At 54.5% G+C, this 17,934-nt stretch overlaps 1 protein-coding gene across 1 annotated transcript in view; it reads right to left on the reverse strand.

The window, feature by feature from the left end:
• The window catches only part of LOC139266994 (pecanex-like protein 2), a 140,799-nt gene that overhangs the window by 9,907 nt on the left and 112,958 nt on the right, over positions 1-17,934 (reverse strand). The window contains exons 12-13 of the mRNA XM_070884627.1: positions 1,475-1,705; positions 236-510 (exon numbers count right to left, since the gene is read on the reverse strand). Of these exons, the coding sequence (XP_070740728.1) occupies positions 236-510; positions 1,475-1,705 (506 nt within the window). The remainder of the gene's footprint in view (positions 1-235; positions 511-1,474; positions 1,706-17,934) is intronic.

Raw genomic sequence — 17,934 nt, forward strand, 5'->3', positions numbered from 1 at the left:
GGGAGGGTTGTAGGGCTGGAGGAGGTTACAGAGATAGGGAGAGGTGTAGGGAAGGAGGAGGTTACAGAGATATGGAGGATTGTAGGGCTGGAGGATATGACAGAGAAAGGGAGGGTTGTAGGACTGGAGATAGGGAGCGATAGGGGCGAGACCACGGATTGATTTGGACTTGCGGATGAGAACGTTAAGTTGGTGGAGTTTGGGGGAGTGAGAGCCAATGTTAGCCAATACTTACTTCTGCCATCTGGACATGAACCACAGGTTGAGGTTCTCCAAACTGATTGGACCTCCCCAGATGTTCTTGAGCTGTTTGTGTGAGCCGACGTAGGAAGTGGTGAGAGGAGAGACGTAAATCGGGTAACCAATGGGCTGGTCGCAGGAAGAATTGATCATGTTTCTCAAGGCCTGCTTGGCGTTCTGTATGCTGCCTCGCTCCGGGTTGCGATTCTGGAGGAACACTAGCTCGAGTTGCTGCCCTGCCCACAGCCCCTTCACACACTCCTTATTCACCTATTCCAGGAGGACGGGGAGAAATCATCTTAACATACAACATTAATATAGCACTATGAACGTTAATAAAACAAACGTTACAACTAGGAGCCACTGAGCCAGGAAGAATGACAGGCCATCAATGTAAATATAGTCACTGGTAAATCCAATAGGGAATTCAGGAGAAACTTCTTTACCCAGAGAGTGGTGAGAATGTGGAACTTGCTACCACAGGGAGTGGTTGAGGCGAATAGTATCGATGCATTTAAGGGGAGGCTGGATAAACACATGAAGGGGCAAGGGATAGAAGGATATGCTGATAGGGTGCGATGAAGAGGGGTGGGAGAAGGGTTGTGTGGAGCATGAACTGATGGATCTAATTTATGGCCCCAAGTTTTGGTCTCCCCCCCCCAAGAGGAAACATCTTCTCTACGTCTACCCTGTTGAACCCCTTCTTAATTTTAAAGACTTCTTAAAAAAAAGACTTGCATTTATATAGCGTCTTTTACGATCTCAGGATGACCCAAAGTGCTTTGCAGCCACTGACGTACTTTTGAAGTCCAGTCACTGTTATAATGTAGGAAACATGGCAGCCAATTTGTGCACAGCAATGTGATAATGACCGGATAATCTGTTTTAGTGATGAATATTGGCCAGGACTCCGGGGATAACTTCCTTGCTTTTCTTCAAAATATTGGCCATGGGATCTTTTATGTCCACCTGAGAAAGCAGACGGAGCCTCAGTTTAACGTCTCATTTGCAAGACAACACCTCCGACAGTGCAGCACTCCCTCAGCACTGCACTGGGAGTGTCAGCCTAGATTGAGTCCCCACAACCATCGGACTCAGAAGCGAGAGAGCTATGCTCTGAGCCACGGCTGACATCTATCAGGTCAGCCCCTCAGTTTTAGAGAATAGACCCCTAGCCTGTGGCGTCACCCCCGATCAGTACAAGGGGCTGTGCCGAGCACGGTGCCGGGAATACCTTCACCACTTTAAAGCTGAGGAAGCGTCGGCGGAGCATGATGATCTTGTACTCATCGGCGCCGTCGTCGACCACGTGCCTGAGCGCGAGCAGGGCCTCCGCGTTCGACAGGATGGACTGCCGCCACAGCGGGTCACCCTCGTGGCAGATGACTAACTTCCGCTCGTGGCTGCTGATGGCCTCGAACAGCACCACAGGATCCTCGTATTCATCGGACGAGGTGAAGTGATCCTGGAGACGGAAAACACAATAGTTACAGCATCAGTGGCACTTTGCACGATCCGAGAGGCTCCTTGTGTCCAGTGAATGTGGGGCACCAACTCCCCAAAGTCCCCAAACCCCCCAACCCCCGCAAACACCCCAACCCCTCCAAACACCCCAACCCCCAAAACTCCCCAAACCCCCAAACTCCACAGCATCCCAAACTCCCAAACTCCCCAACTCCCCAAACACCCCAACCCCTCCAAACACCCCAACCCCCAAAACTCCCCAAACCCCCAAACTCCACAGCATCCCAAACTCCCAAACTCCCCAACTCCCCAAACTCCCCAAACCCCCCAAACTCCCCAAACCCCCCAAACTCCCCAAACCCCCAAACTCCACAGCATCCCAAACTCCCAAACTTCCCAAACCCCCCAAACCCCCCAAACTCCCCAAACCCTCCAACACCTCAAAATCCCCAATCCTCCTAACTCCCCCAACTCTCCAACTCTCCAACCCCAAACTCCCCAACCCCCCCAAACTCCCCAAACCCAAACCTCCCCAACCCCCCAAACTCCTCAAACCCCCCAAACTCCCTGAACCCTCCAACACCTCAAAATCCCCAATCCTCCAAACTCCCCAGCCCCCTAAACTCCCCCAACTCTCCAACTCTCCAACCCCAAACTCCCCAACCCCCCCAAACTCCCCAAACCCAAACCTCCCCAACCCCCCAAACTCCTCAAACCACCCAAACTCCCTGAACCCTCCAACACCTCAAAATCCCCAATCCTCCAAACTCCCCAGCCTCCCAAACTCCCCCAACTCTCTAACTCTCCAACCCCAAACTCCCCAACTCCCCAAACTCCCCAAACCCAAACCTCCCCAACCCCCCAAACTCCTCAAACCCCTCAAACTCCCTGAACCCTCCAACACCCCAAACTCCCCAATCTCCCAAACTCCCCAGCCCCCCAAACTCCCTCAACCCCCAAACTCCCTAAACACTCCAAACCCAAACTCTCCAAACCCCAAATTCCCCAACCCACCCCAAACTCTCCCAACTCTCCCAACTCCCCAACCCCCCAAACCCTCCGAACTCCCCAAACCCTCCAAACCCTCAAAACTCCCCAAACTCAACCAAACCCCCAACCTCCTCAAACCCTCCAAACTCCCCAACCTCCCTCAGACCAATGTCTGCGGCACGGGGTCAGCAGCTTTACATTTCATTCTTGCAACCAAAAGCATGTTCCATTACATCTGGGCCCGTTCCCACACTCAGCCCAGTCTCTCACTCTCTCTCTCTCTCTGTGACTCCAGTCACTCTCTCTCTCTCTCTCTGACCCCAGTCTCTCTCTGTGACCCCAGTCTCTCTCCGTGACCCCAGTCTCTCTCCGTGACCCCAGTCTCTCTCTCTCTCTCTCTCTGACCATGACGCCAGTCTCTCTCTCTCTCTCTCTCTCTCTGACCCCAGTCTCTCTCTCTCTCTCTCTCTCTCTCTCTTTCTCTCTGTGACCCCAGTCTCTCTCTCTCTCTCTCTCTGACCCCAGTCTCTCTCTCTCTGTGATCCCAGTCTCTCTCTCTCTGTCTGTGACCCCAGTCTCTCCCTCTCTCTCAGTGACCCCGGTCTCTCTCTCTGTGACCCCAGTCTATCTCTCTCTCTCTCTCTGACCCCAGTCTCTCCCTCTTTCTCTCTGTGACCCCAGACTCTCTCTGTGACCCCAGTTTCTCTCTGTCTCTGTGACCCCAGTCTGTCTCTCTCTCTGACCCCAGTCTTTCTCTCTCTCTCTCTGTGACCCCAGTCTCTCTCTCTGTGACCCCAGTATCTCTCTCTCTCTCTCTCTCTCTCTCTCTGACCCCAGTCTCTCCCTCTTTCTCTCTCTCTGTGACCCCAGTCTCTCTCTCTCTCTCTCTCTCTCTCTGTGACCCCAGTCTCTCTCTCTCTCTCTCTGTGATCCCAGTCTCTCCCTCTCTCTCTCTGTGACCCCAGTCTCTCTCACTCTCTCTCTCTGACCCCAGTCTTTCTCTCTCTCTTTCTCTCTGTGACCCCAGTCTCTCTCTCTCTCTCACTGATCCCAGTCTCTCTCTCTCTCTCTCCGTGATCCCAGTCTCTTTCTCTCTGTGACCCCAGTCTCTCTCTCTCTCTCTCTCTCTGTGACCCCAGTCTCTCTCTCTCTCTCTCTGTGACCCCAGTCTCTCCCTCTTTCTCTCTGTGACCCCAGTTTGTCTCTGTGATCCCAGTCTCTCTCTGTCTCTGTGACCCCAGTCTGTCTCTCTCTGACTCCAGTCTCTCTTTCTCTCTCTCTCTGTGACCTCAGTCTCACTCTCTCTCTGTGACCCCAGTCTCTCTCTCTCTCTCTCTCTCTCTGTGACTCCTGTCACTCGCTCTCTCTCTCTCTCTGACCCCAGTCTCTTTCTCTGTGACCCCAGTCTCTCTCCGTGACCCCAGTCTCTCTCCGTGACCCCAGTCTCTCTCTCTCTTTCTCTCTGACCATGACGCCAGTCTCTCTCTCTCTGTGACCCCAGTCTCTCTCTCTCTCTCTCTCTCTCTTTCTCTCTGTGACCCCAGTCTCTCTCTCTCTCTCTCTCTCTGACCCCAGTCTCTCTCTCTCTGTGATCCCAGTCTCTCTCTCTCTGTCTGTGACCCCAGTCTCTCCCTCTCTCTCAGTGACCCCGGTCTCTCTCTCTCTGACCCCAGTCTATCTCTCTCTCTCTCTCTGACCCCAGTCTCTCCCTCTTTCTCTCTGTGACCCTAGACTCTCTCCGTGACCCCAGTTTCTCTCTGTCTCTGTGACCCCAGTCTGTCTCTCTCTCTGACCCCAGTCTCTCTCTCTCTCTCTGTGACCCCAGTCTCTCTCTCTGTGACCCCAGTATCTCTCGCTCTCTCTCTCTCTCTCTCTCTCTCTGACCCCAGTCTCTCCCTCTTTCTCTCTCTCTGTGACCCCAGTCTCTCTCTCTCTCTCTCTCTGTGATCCCAGTCTCTCTCTCTCTGTGATCCCAGTCTCTCTCTCTCTCTCTCTCTGTGACCCCAGTCTCTCTCACTCTCTCTCTCTGACCCCAGTCTCTCTCTCTCTCTCTCTCTCCGTGACCTCAGTCTCTCTCTCTCTGTGTGACCCCCGTCTCTCTCTCTCTGACCCCAGTCTCTCTCTTTCTCTCTCTCTTTCTCTCTGTGACCCCAGTCTCTCTCTCTCTCTCACTGATCCCAGTCTCTCTCTCTCTCTCTCCGTGATCCCAGTCTCTTTCTCTCTGTGACCCCAGTCTCTCTCTCTCTCTCTGTGACCCCAGTCTCTCTCTCTCTCTCTCTGTGACCCCAGTCTCTCCCTCTTTCTCTCTGTGACCCCAGTTTGTCTCTGTGATCCCAGTCTCTCTCTGTCTCTGTGACCCCAGTCTGCCTCTCTCTGACTCCAGTCTCTCTTTCTCTCTCTCTCTCACTCTGACCCCAGTCTCTCTCTCTGTGACCCCAGTCTCTCTCTCTCTCTCTGTGACCCCAGTCTCTCTCTGTGACCCCAGTCTCTTTCTCTCTCTCTCTCTCTCTCTGTGACCCCAGTCTCTCTCTCTGTGACTCCAGTCTCTCTCTCTCGCTCTGTGACCCCAGCCCCTCTCTCTCGCTCTGAGCCCAGTCTCTCTCTCTCTCTCTCTCCCTCTCTCTGTGACCTCAGTCTCTCTCTCTCTGTTACCCCAATGTCTCTCTCTCTCTTTGTGACCCCAATCACTCTCTCTCTGTGACCCCAGTCTCTCTCTCTCTGACCCCAGTCTCTCTCTCTCTCTCTCTGTGACCCCAGTCTCTCTCTCTCTCTATCTCTGTGACCCCCGTCTCTCTCTCACTGACCCCAGTCACTCTCTCTCTGTGACCCCAGTCTCCCTCTCTCTCTCTCTCTCGCTGACTCCAGTCTCTCTCTCTCTCTATCTCTCTGACCCCAATCACTCTCCCTCTCTCTCTCCGTGACCACAGTCTCTTTTTCTCTCTGTGACCCGAGTCACTCTCTCTCTCTCCCCGTGACCCCAGTCTCTTTCTCTCTGTGACCCCAGACTCTCTCTCTCTGTCTCTGTGACCCCAGTCTCTCTTTCTCTCTCTCTCTCTCTGACCCCAGTCTCACTCTCTCTGTGACCCCAGTCTCTCACTCTCTGTGACCCCAGTCTCTCTCGCTCTCTCTCTCTGACCCCAGTCTCTCTCTCTCTCTCTCTCTTGCTCTCTGTGACCCCAGTCTCTCTCTCTCTCTCTGACCCCAGTCTCTCTCTCTCTCTCTGTGATCCCAGTCTCTCTCTCTCTCTCGGTGACCCCAGTCTCTCTCTGTGACCCCAGTTTCTCTCTGTCTCTGTGACCCCAGTCTGTCTCTCCCTCTGACCACAGTCTCTCTCTCTCTTTGTGACCCCAGTCTCTCTCTCTGTGACCCCAGTATCTCTCTCTCTCACTCTCTCTCTCTGACCCCAGTCTCTCCCTCTTTCTCTCTGTGACCCCAGTTTGTCTCTGTGATCCCAGCCTCTCTCTGTCTCTGTGACCCCAGTCTGTCTCTCTCTGACTCCAGTATCTCTCTCTCTCTCTCTCTGTGACCTCAGTCTCTCTCTCTCTCTGTGACCCCCGTCTCTCTCTCTCTGACCCCAGTCTCTCTCTTTCTCTCTCTCTTTCTCTCTGTGACCCCAGTCTCTGTCTCTCTCTCACCGATCCCAGTCTCTCTTTCTTTCTCTCCGTGACCCCAGTCTCTTTCTCTCTGTGACCCCAGTCTCTCTCTCTCTCTGTGACCCCAGTCTCTCTCTCTCTCTCTCTGTGACCTCAGTCTCTCTCTCTCTTTCTGTGACCCCAGTCTCTCTCACTCTCTCTCTCTGACCCCAGTCTCTCTCTCTCCGTGACCCCAGTCTCTCTCTCTCTCTGACTCCAGTCTCTCTCTCTCTCTCTCTCTGTGACCTCAGTCACTCTCTCTCTCTGTGACCCCCGTCTCTCTCTCTCTGACCCCAGTCTCTCTCTTTCTCTCTCTCTTTCTCTCTGTGACACCAGTCTAACTCTCTCTGTGACCCCAGCCTCTCTCTCTGTAACTCCAGCCTCTCCCTCTGTAACCCCAGTCTCTCACTCTCTCTCTCTGTGACCCCAGTCTCTCTCTCTCTGACCCCAGTCTCTCTCTCTCTCTCTCTCTCTCTCCGTGACCCCAGTCTCTCTCTCTCACTCTCTCTTTCTGTGACCACAGTCTCTCTCTCTCTCTCTCTCTGACCCCAGTCTCTCTCTCTCTGTAACCCCAGTCTCTCTCTCTCTGTGACCCCAGTCTCTCTCTCTCTCTCTCTCTCTGTGACCCCAGTCTCTCTCTCTGTGACCCCAGTCTCTCTCTCTCTCTCTCTCTGTGACCCCAGTCTCTCTCTCTCGCTTTGTGACCCGAGTCTCTCTCTCTCTCTCTCTCTGTGACCCCAGTCTCTCTCTCTCGCTCTGTGACCCCAGCCTCTCTCTCTCTCTCTCTCGCTCTGACCCCAGTCTCTCTCTCTTTCTCTCTCCCTCTCTCTGTGACCTCAGTCTCTCTCTCTCTGTTACCCCAATGTCTCTCTCTCTCTCTGTGACCCCAATCACTCTCTCTCTGTGACCCCAGTCTCTCTCTCTCTGTCACTCTCTGTGACCCCAGTCTGTCTCTCTCTGACCCCAGTCTCTCTCTCTCTCTCTGTGACCCCAGTCTCTCTCTCTCTCTATCTCTGTGACCCCCGTCTCTCACTCACCGACCCCAGTCTCTCTCTCTCTGTGACCCCAGTCTCCCTCTCTCTCTCTCTCTCGCTGACCCCAGTCTCTCTCTCTCTCTCTGACCCCAATCGCGCTCTCTCTCTCTCCATGACCACAGTCTCTTTTTCTCTCTGTGACCCGAGTCCCTCCCTCTCTCTCCCCGTGACCCCAGCCTCTCTCTCTCGCTCTGACCCCAGTCTCTCTCTCTCTTTCTCTCTCTCCGTGACCCTAGTCTCTCTCTCTCTCTCTGTGACCCCTCTCTCTCTCTCTCCCTCTGATCCTAGTCTCTCTCTCTCTGTGACCCCAGCCTCTCTCTCTGTAACCCCAGTCTCTCAATCTTTCTCTGTGACCCCAGTCTCTCTCTCTCTCTGTGACCCCCCGCTCTCTCTCTCTCTCTCTCTGACCCCAGTCTCTCTCTCTGTGACCCCAGTCTCTCTCTCTCTGTGTCCCCAGTCTCTCTCTCTCTCTCTCTCTGACCCCAGTCTCTCTCTCTGTGACCCCAGTCTCTCTCTCTCTCTCTGTGACCCCAGTCTCTCTCTGTGACCCCAGTCTCATTCTCTCTCTCTCTCTCTCTCTCTCTCTCTCTCTCTCTCTCTGTGGCCCCAGTCTCTCTCTCTGTGACCCCAGTCTCTCTCTCTCGCTCTGTGACACGAGTCTCTCTCTCTCTCTGTGTGACCCTAGTCTCTCTCTCTCACTCTGTGACCCCAGCCCCTCTCTCTCGCTCTGAGCCCAGTCTCTCTCTCTCTCTCCCTCTCTCTGTGACCTCAGTCTCTCTCTCTCTGTTATCCCAATGTCTCTGTCTCTCTTTGTGACCCCAATCACTCTCTCTCTGTGACCCCAGTCTCTCTCTCTCTGTCACTCTCTGTGACCCCAGTCTGTCTCTCTCTGACCCCAGTCTCTCTCTCTCTCTCTGTGACCCCAGTCTCTCTCTCTCTCTATCTCTGTGACCCCCGTCTCTCTCTCACCGACCCCAGTCTCTCTCTCTCTGTGACCCCAGTCTCCCTCTCTCTCTCTCTCTCGCTGACTCCAGTCTCTCTCTCTCTCTATCTCTCTGACCCCAATCACTCTCTCTCTCTCTCCGTGACCACAGTCTCTTTTTCTCTCTGTGACCCCAGTCCCTCTCTCTCTCTCCACGTGACCCCAGTCTCTTTCTCTCTGTGACCCCAGTCTCTCACTCTCTCTGTGACCCCAGTCTCTCTCGCTCTCTCTCTCTGACCCCAGTCTCTCTCTCTCTCTCTCTCTCTCTCTCTTTCTCTCTGTGACCCCAGTCTCTCTCTCTCTCTCTGACCCCAGTCTCTCTCTCTCCATGACCACAGTCTCTTTTTCTCTCTGTGACCCGAGTCCCTCCCTCTCTCTCCCCGTGACCCCAGCCTCTCTCTCTCGCTCTGACCCCAGTCTCTCTCTCTCTTTCTCTCTCTCCGTGACCCTAGTCTCTCTCTCTCTCTCTGTGACCCCTCTCTCTCTCTCTCCCTCTGATCCTAGTCTCTCTCTCTCTGTGACCCCAGCCTCTCTCTCTGTAACCCCAGTCTCTCAATCTTTCTCTGTGACCCCAGTCTCTCTCTCTCTCTGTGACCCCCCGCTCTCTCTCTCTCTCTCTCTGACCCCAGTCTCTCTCTCTGTGACCCCAGTCTCTCTCTCTCTGTGTCCCCAGTCTCTCTCTCTCTCTCTCTCTGACCCCAGTCTCTCTCTCTGTGACCCCAGTCTCTCTCTCTCTCTCTGTGACCCCAGTCTCTCTCTGTGACCCCAGTCTCATTCTCTCTCTCTCTCTCTCTCTCTCTCTCTCTCTCTCTCTGTGGCCCCAGTCTCTCTCTCTGTGACCCCAGTCTCTCTCTCTCGCTCTGTGACACGAGTCTCTCTCTCTCTCTGTGTGACCCTAGTCTCTCTCTCTCACTCTGTGACCCCAGCCCCTCTCTCTCGCTCTGAGCCCAGTCTCTCTCTCTCTCTCCCTCTCTCTGTGACCTCAGTCTCTCTCTCTCTGTTATCCCAATGTCTCTGTCTCTCTTTGTGACCCCAATCACTCTCTCTCTGTGACCCCAGTCTCTCTCTCTCTGTCACTCTCTGTGACCCCAGTCTGTCTCTCTCTGACCCCAGTCTCTCTCTCTCTCTCTGTGACCCCAGTCTCTCTCTCTCTCTATCTCTGTGACCCCCGTCTCTCTCTCACCGACCCCAGTCTCTCTCTCTCTGTGACCCCAGTCTCCCTCTCTCTCTCTCTCTCGCTGACTCCAGTCTCTCTCTCTCTCTATCTCTCTGACCCCAATCACTCTCTCTCTCTCTCCGTGACCACAGTCTCTTTTTCTCTCTGTGACCCCAGTCCCTCTCTCTCTCTCCACGTGACCCCAGTCTCTTTCTCTCTGTGACCCCAGTCTCTCACTCTCTCTGTGACCCCAGTCTCTCTCGCTCTCTCTCTCTGACCCCAGTCTCTCTCTCTCTCTCTCTCTCTCTCTCTTTCTCTCTGTGACCCCAGTCTCTCTCTCTCTCTCTGACCCCAGTCTCTCTCTCTCTGTGATCCCAGTCTATCTTTCTCTCTCTCTCTCTCTCTGTGACCCCAGTCTCACTCTCTCTGTGACCCCAGTCTCTCACTCTCTCTGTGACCCCAGTCTCTCTCGCTCTCTCTCTCTGACCCCAGTCTCTCTCTCTCTCTCTCTCTCTTTCTCTCTTTCTCTCTGTGACCCCAGTCTCTCTCTCTCTCTCTCGGTGACCCCAGTCTCTCTCTCTGTGACCCCAGTCTCTCTCTCTCTCTCTGACCCCAGTCTCTCCCTCTTTCTCTCTGTGACCCCAGTCTCTCTCTGTGACCCCAGTTTTTCTCTGTCTCTGTGGCCCCAGTCTGTCTCTCCCTCTGACCCCAGTCTCTCTCTCTCTCTGTGACCCCAGTATCTCTCTCTCTCACTCTCTCTCTCTGACCCCAGTCTCTCCCTCTTTCTCTCTGTGACCCCAGTTTGTCTCTGTGATCCCAGTCTCTCTCTCTCTCTGTGACCCCAGTCTGTCTCTCTCTGACTCCAGTATCTCTCTCTCTCTCTCTCTCGGTGACCTCAGTCTCTCTCTCTCTCTGTGACCCCCGTCTCTCTCTCTCTGACCCCAGTCTCTCTCTTTCTCTCTCTCTTTCTCTCTGTGACCCCAGTCTCTCTCTCTCACCGATCCCAGTCTCTCTCTCTTTCTCTCCGTGACCCCAGTCTCTTTCTCTCTGTGACCCCAGTCTCTCTCTCTCTCTGTGACCCCAGTCTCTCTCTCTCTTTCTGTGACCCCAGTCTCTCTTACTCTCTCTCTGACCCCAGTCTCTCTCTCTCTCTCTCCGTGACCCCTGTCTCTCTCTCTCTCTGACTCCAGTCTCTCTCTCTCTCTCTCTCTCTCTCTGTGACCTCAGTCACTCTCTCTCTCTGTGACCCCCGTCTCTCTCTCTCTGACCCCAGTCTCTCTCTTTCTCTCTCTCTTTCTCTCTGTGACCCCAGTCTCTTTCTCTCTCGCTGATCCCAGTCTCTCTCTCTCTCTCTCCGTGACCCCAGTCTCTTTCTCTCTGTGACCCCAGTCTCTCTCTCTCTGTGACCCCAGTCTCTCTCTCTCTCTCTCTCTCTCTCTGTGACCCCAGTCTCTCTCTCTCTCTGTGACCCCAGTCTCTCTCTCTCTCTCACTGTTACCTCAGTCTCTCTCACTCTCTCTCTCTCTGACCCCAGTCTCTCTCTTTCTCTCTCTCTCTCTCTCTCTGTGACACCAGTCTCTCTCTCTCTCTCTCTCTCTCTGTGACCCCAGTCTCTCTCTCTCTGTGACCCCAGTCTCTCTCTCTCTCTTTTTCTCTCTCTCTCTCTCCGTGACCCCAGTCTCTCTCTCTCTGACCCCAGTCTCACTCTCTCTGTGACCCCAGCCTCTCTCTCTGTAACCCCAGCCTTTCCCTCTGTAACCCCAGTCTCTCACTCTCTCTCTGTGACCCCAGTCTCTCTCTCTCTCTCTCTCTTTGACCCCAGTCTCTCTCTCTCTCTCTCTCTCTCTCTGTGACACCAGTCTCTCTCTCTCTCTCTGTGACCCCAGTCTCTCTCTCTCTGTGACCCCAGTCTCTCTCACTCTCTCTCTCTGACCCCAGTCTCTCTCTCTCTTTTTCTCTCTCTCTCTCTCCGTGACCCCTCTCTCTCTGACCCCAGTCTCACTCTCCGTAACCCCAGCCTCTCCCTCTGTAACCTCAGACTCTCACTCTCTCTCTGTGACCCCAGTCTCTCTCTCTCTCTGTGTCCCCAGTCTCTCTCTCTCTCTCTCTCTCTGACCCCAGTCTCTCTGTGACCCCAGTCTCTCTCTCTCTCTCTCTCTCTGTGACCCCAGTCTCTCTCTCTCTGTAACCCCAGTCTCTCTCTCTCTGTGACCTCAGTCTCTCTCTCTCTCTCTCTCTGTAACCCCAGTCTCTCACTCTCTCTCTGTGACCCCAGTCTCTCTCTCTCTCTCCGTGTCCCCAGTCTCTCTCTCTCTCTGACCCCAGTCTCTCTCTGTGACCCCAGTTTCTCTCTCTCTCTCTCTCTGTGACCCCAGTCTCTCTCTCTGTGACCCCAGTCTCTCTCTCTCTCTCTCTGTGACCCCAGTCTCTCTCTCTCACTTTGTGACCCGAGTCTCTCTCTCTCTCTCTGTGACCGCAGTCTCTCTCTTTCTCTCTCCCTCTCTCTGTGACCTCAGTCTCTCTCTCTCTCTGTTACCCCAATGTCTCTCTCTCTCTCTGTGACCCCAATCACTCTCTCTCTGTGACCCCAGTCTCTCTCTCTCTGTCACTCTCTGTGACCCCAGTCTGTCTCTCTCTGACGCCAGTCTCTCTCTCTCTCTGTGACCCCAGTCTCTCTCTCTCTATCTCTGTGACCCCCGTCTCTCTCTCACCGACCCCAGGCTCTCTCTCTCTGTGACCCCAGTCTCCCTCGCTCTCGCTGACCCCAGTCTCTCTCTCTCTCTCTCTCTCTGACCCAAATCGTTCTCTCTCTCTCTCCATGACCACAGTCTCTTTTTCTCTCTGTGACCCGAGTCCCTCTCTCTCTCTCCCCGTGACCCCAGCCTCTCTCTCTCGCTCTGACCCCAGTCTCTCTCTCTCTCACTCTCTCTGTGACCCCAGTCTCTCACTCTCTCTGTGACCCCAGTCTCTCACTCTCTCTCTGTGACCCCAGTCTCTCACTCTCTGTGACCCCAGTCTCTCTCTCTCTCTCCGTGACCCTAGTCTCTCTCTCTCTGTGACCCCCCCCTCTCTCTCTCTCTCTGACCCCCAGTCTCTCTCTCTGTTACCCCAATGTCTCTCTCTCTCTCTCTGACCCCAGTCTCTCTCTCTGTGACCCCAGTTTCTCTCTCTCTCTCTTTCTCTCTCTGTGACCCCAGTCTCTCTCTCTGTGACCCCAGTCTCTCTCTCTCTCTGTGACCCCAGTCTCTCTCTCTCTCTCTCTCTCTCTCTGACCCCAGTCTCTCTCTCTCTCTCTCTCTCTCCGTGACCCCAGTCTCTCTCTCTCTCTCTTTGTGACCCCACACTCTCTCTCTGACTCCAGTATCTCTCTCTCTCTCTCTCTGACCCCAGTCTCTCTCTCTCTTTTTCTCTCTCTCTCTCTCCGTGACCCCTCTCTCTCTCTCTCTGACCCCAGTCTCACTCTCTGTAACCCCAGCCTCTCCCTCTGTAACCTCAGTCTCTCACTCTCTCTCTGTGACTAGACTCTCTCTCTCTCTCTCTGTGACCCCAGTCTCTCTCTCTCTCTCTCTGTAACCCCAGACTCTCACTCTCTCTCTGTGACCCCAGTCTCTCTCTCTCTCTGTGTCCCCAGTCTCTCTCTCTCTCTCTCTCTGACCCCAGTCTCTCTCTGTAACCCCAGTCTCTCTCTCTCTGTGACCCCAGTCTCTCTCTCTCTCTCTCTCTCTGTGACCCCAGTCTCTCTCTCTGTGACCCCAGTCTCTCTCTCTCTCTCTCTCTGTGACCCCAGTCTCTCTCTCTCGCTTTGTGACCCGAGTCTCTCTCTCTCTCTCTCTCTGTGACCCCAGTCTCTCTCTCTCGCTCTGTGACCCCAGCCTCTCTCTCTCTCTCTCTCGCTCTGACCCCAGTCTCTCTCTCTTTCTCTCTCCCTCTCTCTGTGACCTCAGTCTCTCTCTCTCTGTTACCCCAATGTCTCTCTCTCTCTCTGTGACCCCAATCACTCTCTCTCTGTGACCCCAGTCTCTCTCTCTCTGTCACTCTCTGTGACCCCAGTCTGTCTCTCTCTGACCCCAGTCTCTCTCTCTCTCTCTGTGACCCCAGTCTCTCTCTCTCTCTATCTCTGTGACCCCCGTCTCTCACTCACCGACCCCAGTCTCTCTCTCTCTGTGACCCCAGTCTCCCTCTCTCTCTCTCTCTCGCTGACCCCAGTCTCTCTCTCTCTCTCTGACCCCAATCGCGCTCTCTCTCTCTCCATGACCACAGTCTCTTTTTCTCTCTGTGACCCGAGTCCCTCCCTCTCTCTCCCCGTGACCCCAGCCTCTCTCTCTCGCTCTGACCCCAGTCTCTCTCTCTCTTTCTCTCTCTCCGTGACCCTAGTCTCTCTCTCTCTCTCTGTGACCCCTCTCTCTCTCTCTCCCTCTGATCCTAGTCTCTCTCTCTCTGTGACCCCAGCCTCTCTCTCTGTAACCCCAGTCTCTCAATCTTTCTCTGTGACCCCAGTCTCTCTCTCTCTCTGTGACCCCCCGCTCTCTCTCTCTCTCTCTCTGACCCCAGTCTCTCTCTCTGTGACCCCAGTCTCTCTCTCTCTGTGTCCCCAGTCTCTCTCTCTCTCTCTCTCTGACCCCAGTCTCTCTCTCTGTGACCCCAGTCTCTCTCTCTCTCTCTGTGACCCCAGTCTCTCTCTGTGACCCCAGTCTCATTCTCTCTCTCTCTCTCTCTCTCTCTCTCTCTCTCTCTCTCTGTGGCCCCAGTCTCTCTCTCTGTGACCCCAGTCTCTCTCTCTCGCTCTGTGACACGAGTCTCTCTCTCTCTCTGTGTGACCCTAGTCTCTCTCTCTCACTCTGTGACCCCAGCCCCTCTCTCTCGCTCTGAGCCCAGTCTCTCTCTCTCTCTCCCTCTCTCTGTGACCTCAGTCTCTCTCTCTCTGTTATCCCAATGTCTCTGTCTCTCTTTGTGACCCCAATCACTCTCTCTCTGTGACCCCAGTCTCTCTCTCTCTGTCACTCTCTGTGACCCCAGTCTGTCTCTCTCTGACCCCAGTCTCTCTCTCTCTCTCTGTGACCCCAGTCTCTCTCTCTCTCTATCTCTGTGACCCCCGTCTCTCTCTCACCGACCCCAGTCTCTCTCTCTCTGTGACCCCAGTCTCCCTCTCTCTCTCTCTCTCGCTGACTCCAGTCTCTCTCTCTCTCTATCTCTCTGACCCCAATCACTCTCTCTCTCTCTCCGTGACCACAGTCTCTTTTTCTCTCTGTGACCCCAGTCCCTCTCTCTCTCTCCACGTGACCCCAGTCTCTTTCTCTCTGTGACCCCAGTCTCTCACTCTCTCTGTGACCCCAGTCTCTCTCGCTCTCTCTCTCTGACCCCAGTCTCTCTCTCTCTCTCTCTCTCTCTCTCTCTCTCTCTCTTTCTCTCTGTGACCCCAGTCTCTCTCTCTCTCTCTGACCCCAGTCTCTCTCTCTCCATGACCACAGTCTCTTTTTCTCTCTGTGACCCGAGTCCCTCCCTCTCTCTCCCCGTGACCCCAGCCTCTCTCTCTCGCTCTGACCCCAGTCTCTCTCTCTCTTTCTCTCTCTCCGTGACCCTAGTCTCTCTCTCTCTCTCTGTGACCCCTCTCTCTCTCTCTCCCTCTGATCCTAGTCTCTCTCTCTCTGTGACCCCAGCCTCTCTCTCTGTAACCCCAGTCTCTCAATCTTTCTCTGTGACCCCAGTCTCTCTCTCTCTCTGTGACCCCCCGCTCTCTCTCTCTCTCTCTCTGACCCCAGTCTCTCTCTCTGTGACCCCAGTCTCTCTCTCTCTGTGTCCCCAGTCTCTCTCTCTCTCTCTCTCTGACCCCAGTCTCTCTCTCTGTGACCCCAGTCTCTCTCTCTCTCTCTGTGACCCCAGTCTCTCTCTGTGACCCCAGTCTCATTCTCTCTCTCTCTCTCTCTCTCTCTCTCTCTCTCTCTCTGTGGCCCCAGTCTCTCTCTCTGTGACCCCAGTCTCTCTCTCTCGCTCTGTGACACGAGTCTCTCTCTCTCTCTGTGTGACCCTAGTCTCTCTCTCTCACTCTGTGACCCCAGCCCCTCTCTCTCGCTCTGAGCCCAGTCTCTCTCTCTCTCTCCCTCTCTCTGTGACCTCAGTCTCTCTCTCTCTGTTATCCCAATGTCTCTGTCTCTCTTTGTGACCCCAATCACTCTCTCTCTGTGACCCCAGTCTCTCTCTCTCTGTCACTCTCTGTGACCCCAGTCTGTCTCTCTCTGACCCCAGTCTCTCTCTCTCTCTCTGTGACCCCAGTCTCTCTCTCTCTCTATCTCTGTGACCCCCGTCTCTCTCTCACCGACCCCAGTCTCTCTCTCTCTGTGACCCCAGTCTCCCTCTCTCTCTCTCTCTCGCTGACTCCAGTCTCTCTCTCTCTCTATCTCTCTGACCCCAATCACTCTCTCTCTCTCTCCGTGACCACAGTCTCTTTTTCTCTCTGTGACCCCAGTCCCTCTCTCTCTCTCCACGTGACCCCAGTCTCTTTCTCTCTGTGACCCCAGTCTCTCACTCTCTCTGTGACCCCAGTCTCTCTCGCTCTCTCTCTCTGACCCCAGTCTCTCTCTCTCTCTCTCTCTCTCTCTCTTTCTCTCTGTGACCCCAGTCTCTCTCTCTCTCTCTGACCCCAGTCTCTCTCTCTCTGTGATCCCAGTCTATCTTTCTCTCTCTCTCTCTCTCTGTGACCCCAGTCTCACTCTCTCTGTGACCCCAGTCTCTCACTCTCTCTGTGACCCCAGTCTCTCTCGCTCTCTCTCTCTGACCCCAGTCTCTCTCTCTCTCTCTCTCTCTTTCTCTCTTTCTCTCTGTGACCCCAGTCTCTCTCTCTCTCTCTCGGTGACCCCAGTCTCTCTCTCTGTGACCCCAGTCTCTCTCTCTCTCTCTGACCCCAGTCTCTCCCTCTTTCTCTCTGTGACCCCAGTCTCTCTCTGTGACCCCAGTTTTTCTCTGTCTCTGTGGCCCCAGTCTGTCTCTCCCTCTGACCCCAGTCTCTCTCTCTCTCTGTGACCCCAGTATCTCTCTCTCTCACTCTCTCTCTCTGACCCCAGTCTCTCCCTCTTTCTCTCTGTGACCCCAGTTTGTCTCTGTGATCCCAGTCTCTCTCTCTCTCTGTGACCCCAGTCTGTCTCTCTCTGACTCCAGTATCTCTCTCTCTCTCTCTCTCGGTGACCTCAGTCTCTCTCTCTCTCTGTGACCCCCGTCTCTCTCTCTCTGACCCCAGTCTCTCTCTTTCTCTCTCTCTTTCTCTCTGTGACCCCAGTCTCTCTCTCTCACCGATCCCAGTCTCTCTCTCTTTCTCTCCGTGACCCCAGTCTCTTTCTCTCTGTGACCCCAGTCTCTCTCTCTCTCTGTGACCCCAGTCTCTCTCTCTCTTTCTGTGACCCCAGTCTCTCTTACTCTCTCTCTGACCCCAGTCTCTCTCTCTCTCTCTCCGTGACCCCTGTCTCTCTCTCTCTCTGACTCCAGTCTCTCTCTCTCTCTCTCTCTCTCTCTGTGACCTCAGTCACTCTCTCTCTCTGTGACCCCCGTCTCTCTCTCTCTGACCCCAGTCTCTCTCTTTCTCTCTCTCTTTCTCTCTGTGACCCCAGTCTCTTTCTCTCTCGCTGATCCCAGTCTCTCTCTCTCTCTCTCCGTGACCCCAGTCTCTTTCTCTCTGTGACCCCAGTCTCTCTCTCTCTGTGACCCCAGTCTCTCTCTCTCTCTCTCTCTCTCTGTGACCCCAGTCTCTCTCTCTCTCTGTGACCCCAGTCTCTCTCTCTCTCTCACTGTTACCTCAGTCTCTCTCACTCTCTCTCTCTCTGACCCCAGTCTCTCTCTTTCTCTCTCTCTCTCTCTCTCTGTGACACCAGTCTCTCTCTCTCTCTCTCTCTCTCTGTGACCCCAGTCTCTCTCTCTCTGTGACCCCAGTCTCTCTCTCTCTTTTTCTCTCTCTCTCTCTCCGTGACCCCAGTCTCTCTCTCTCTGACCCCAGTCTCACTCTCTCTGTGACCCCAGCCTCTCTCTCTGTAACCCCAGCCTTTCCCTCTGTAACCCCAGTCTCTCACTCTCTCTCTCTGTGACCCCAGCCCCTCTCTCTCGCTCTGAGCCCAGTCTCTCTCTCTCTCTCCCTCTCTCTGTGACCTCAGTCTCTCTCTCTCTGTTATCCCAATGTCTCTGTCTCTCTTTGTGACCCCAATCACTCTCTCTCTGTGACCCCAGTCTCTCTCTCTCTGTCACTCTCTGTGACCCCAGTCTGTCTCTCTCTGACCCCAGTCTCTCTCTCTCTCTCTGTGACCCCAGTCTCTCTCTCTCTCTATCTCTGTGACCCCCGTCTCTCTCTCACCGACCCCAGTCTCTCTCTCTCTGTGACCCCAGTCTCCCTCTCTCTCTCTCTCTCGCTGACTCCAGTCTCTCTCTCTCTCTATCTCTCTGACCCCAATCACTCTC

Source organism: Pristiophorus japonicus, chromosome 7 (genome assembly GCF_044704955.1).
Source record: "Pristiophorus japonicus isolate sPriJap1 chromosome 7, sPriJap1.hap1, whole genome shotgun sequence".
Classification (NCBI taxonomy): Eukaryota; Metazoa; Chordata; class Chondrichthyes; family Pristiophoridae; genus Pristiophorus; species Pristiophorus japonicus.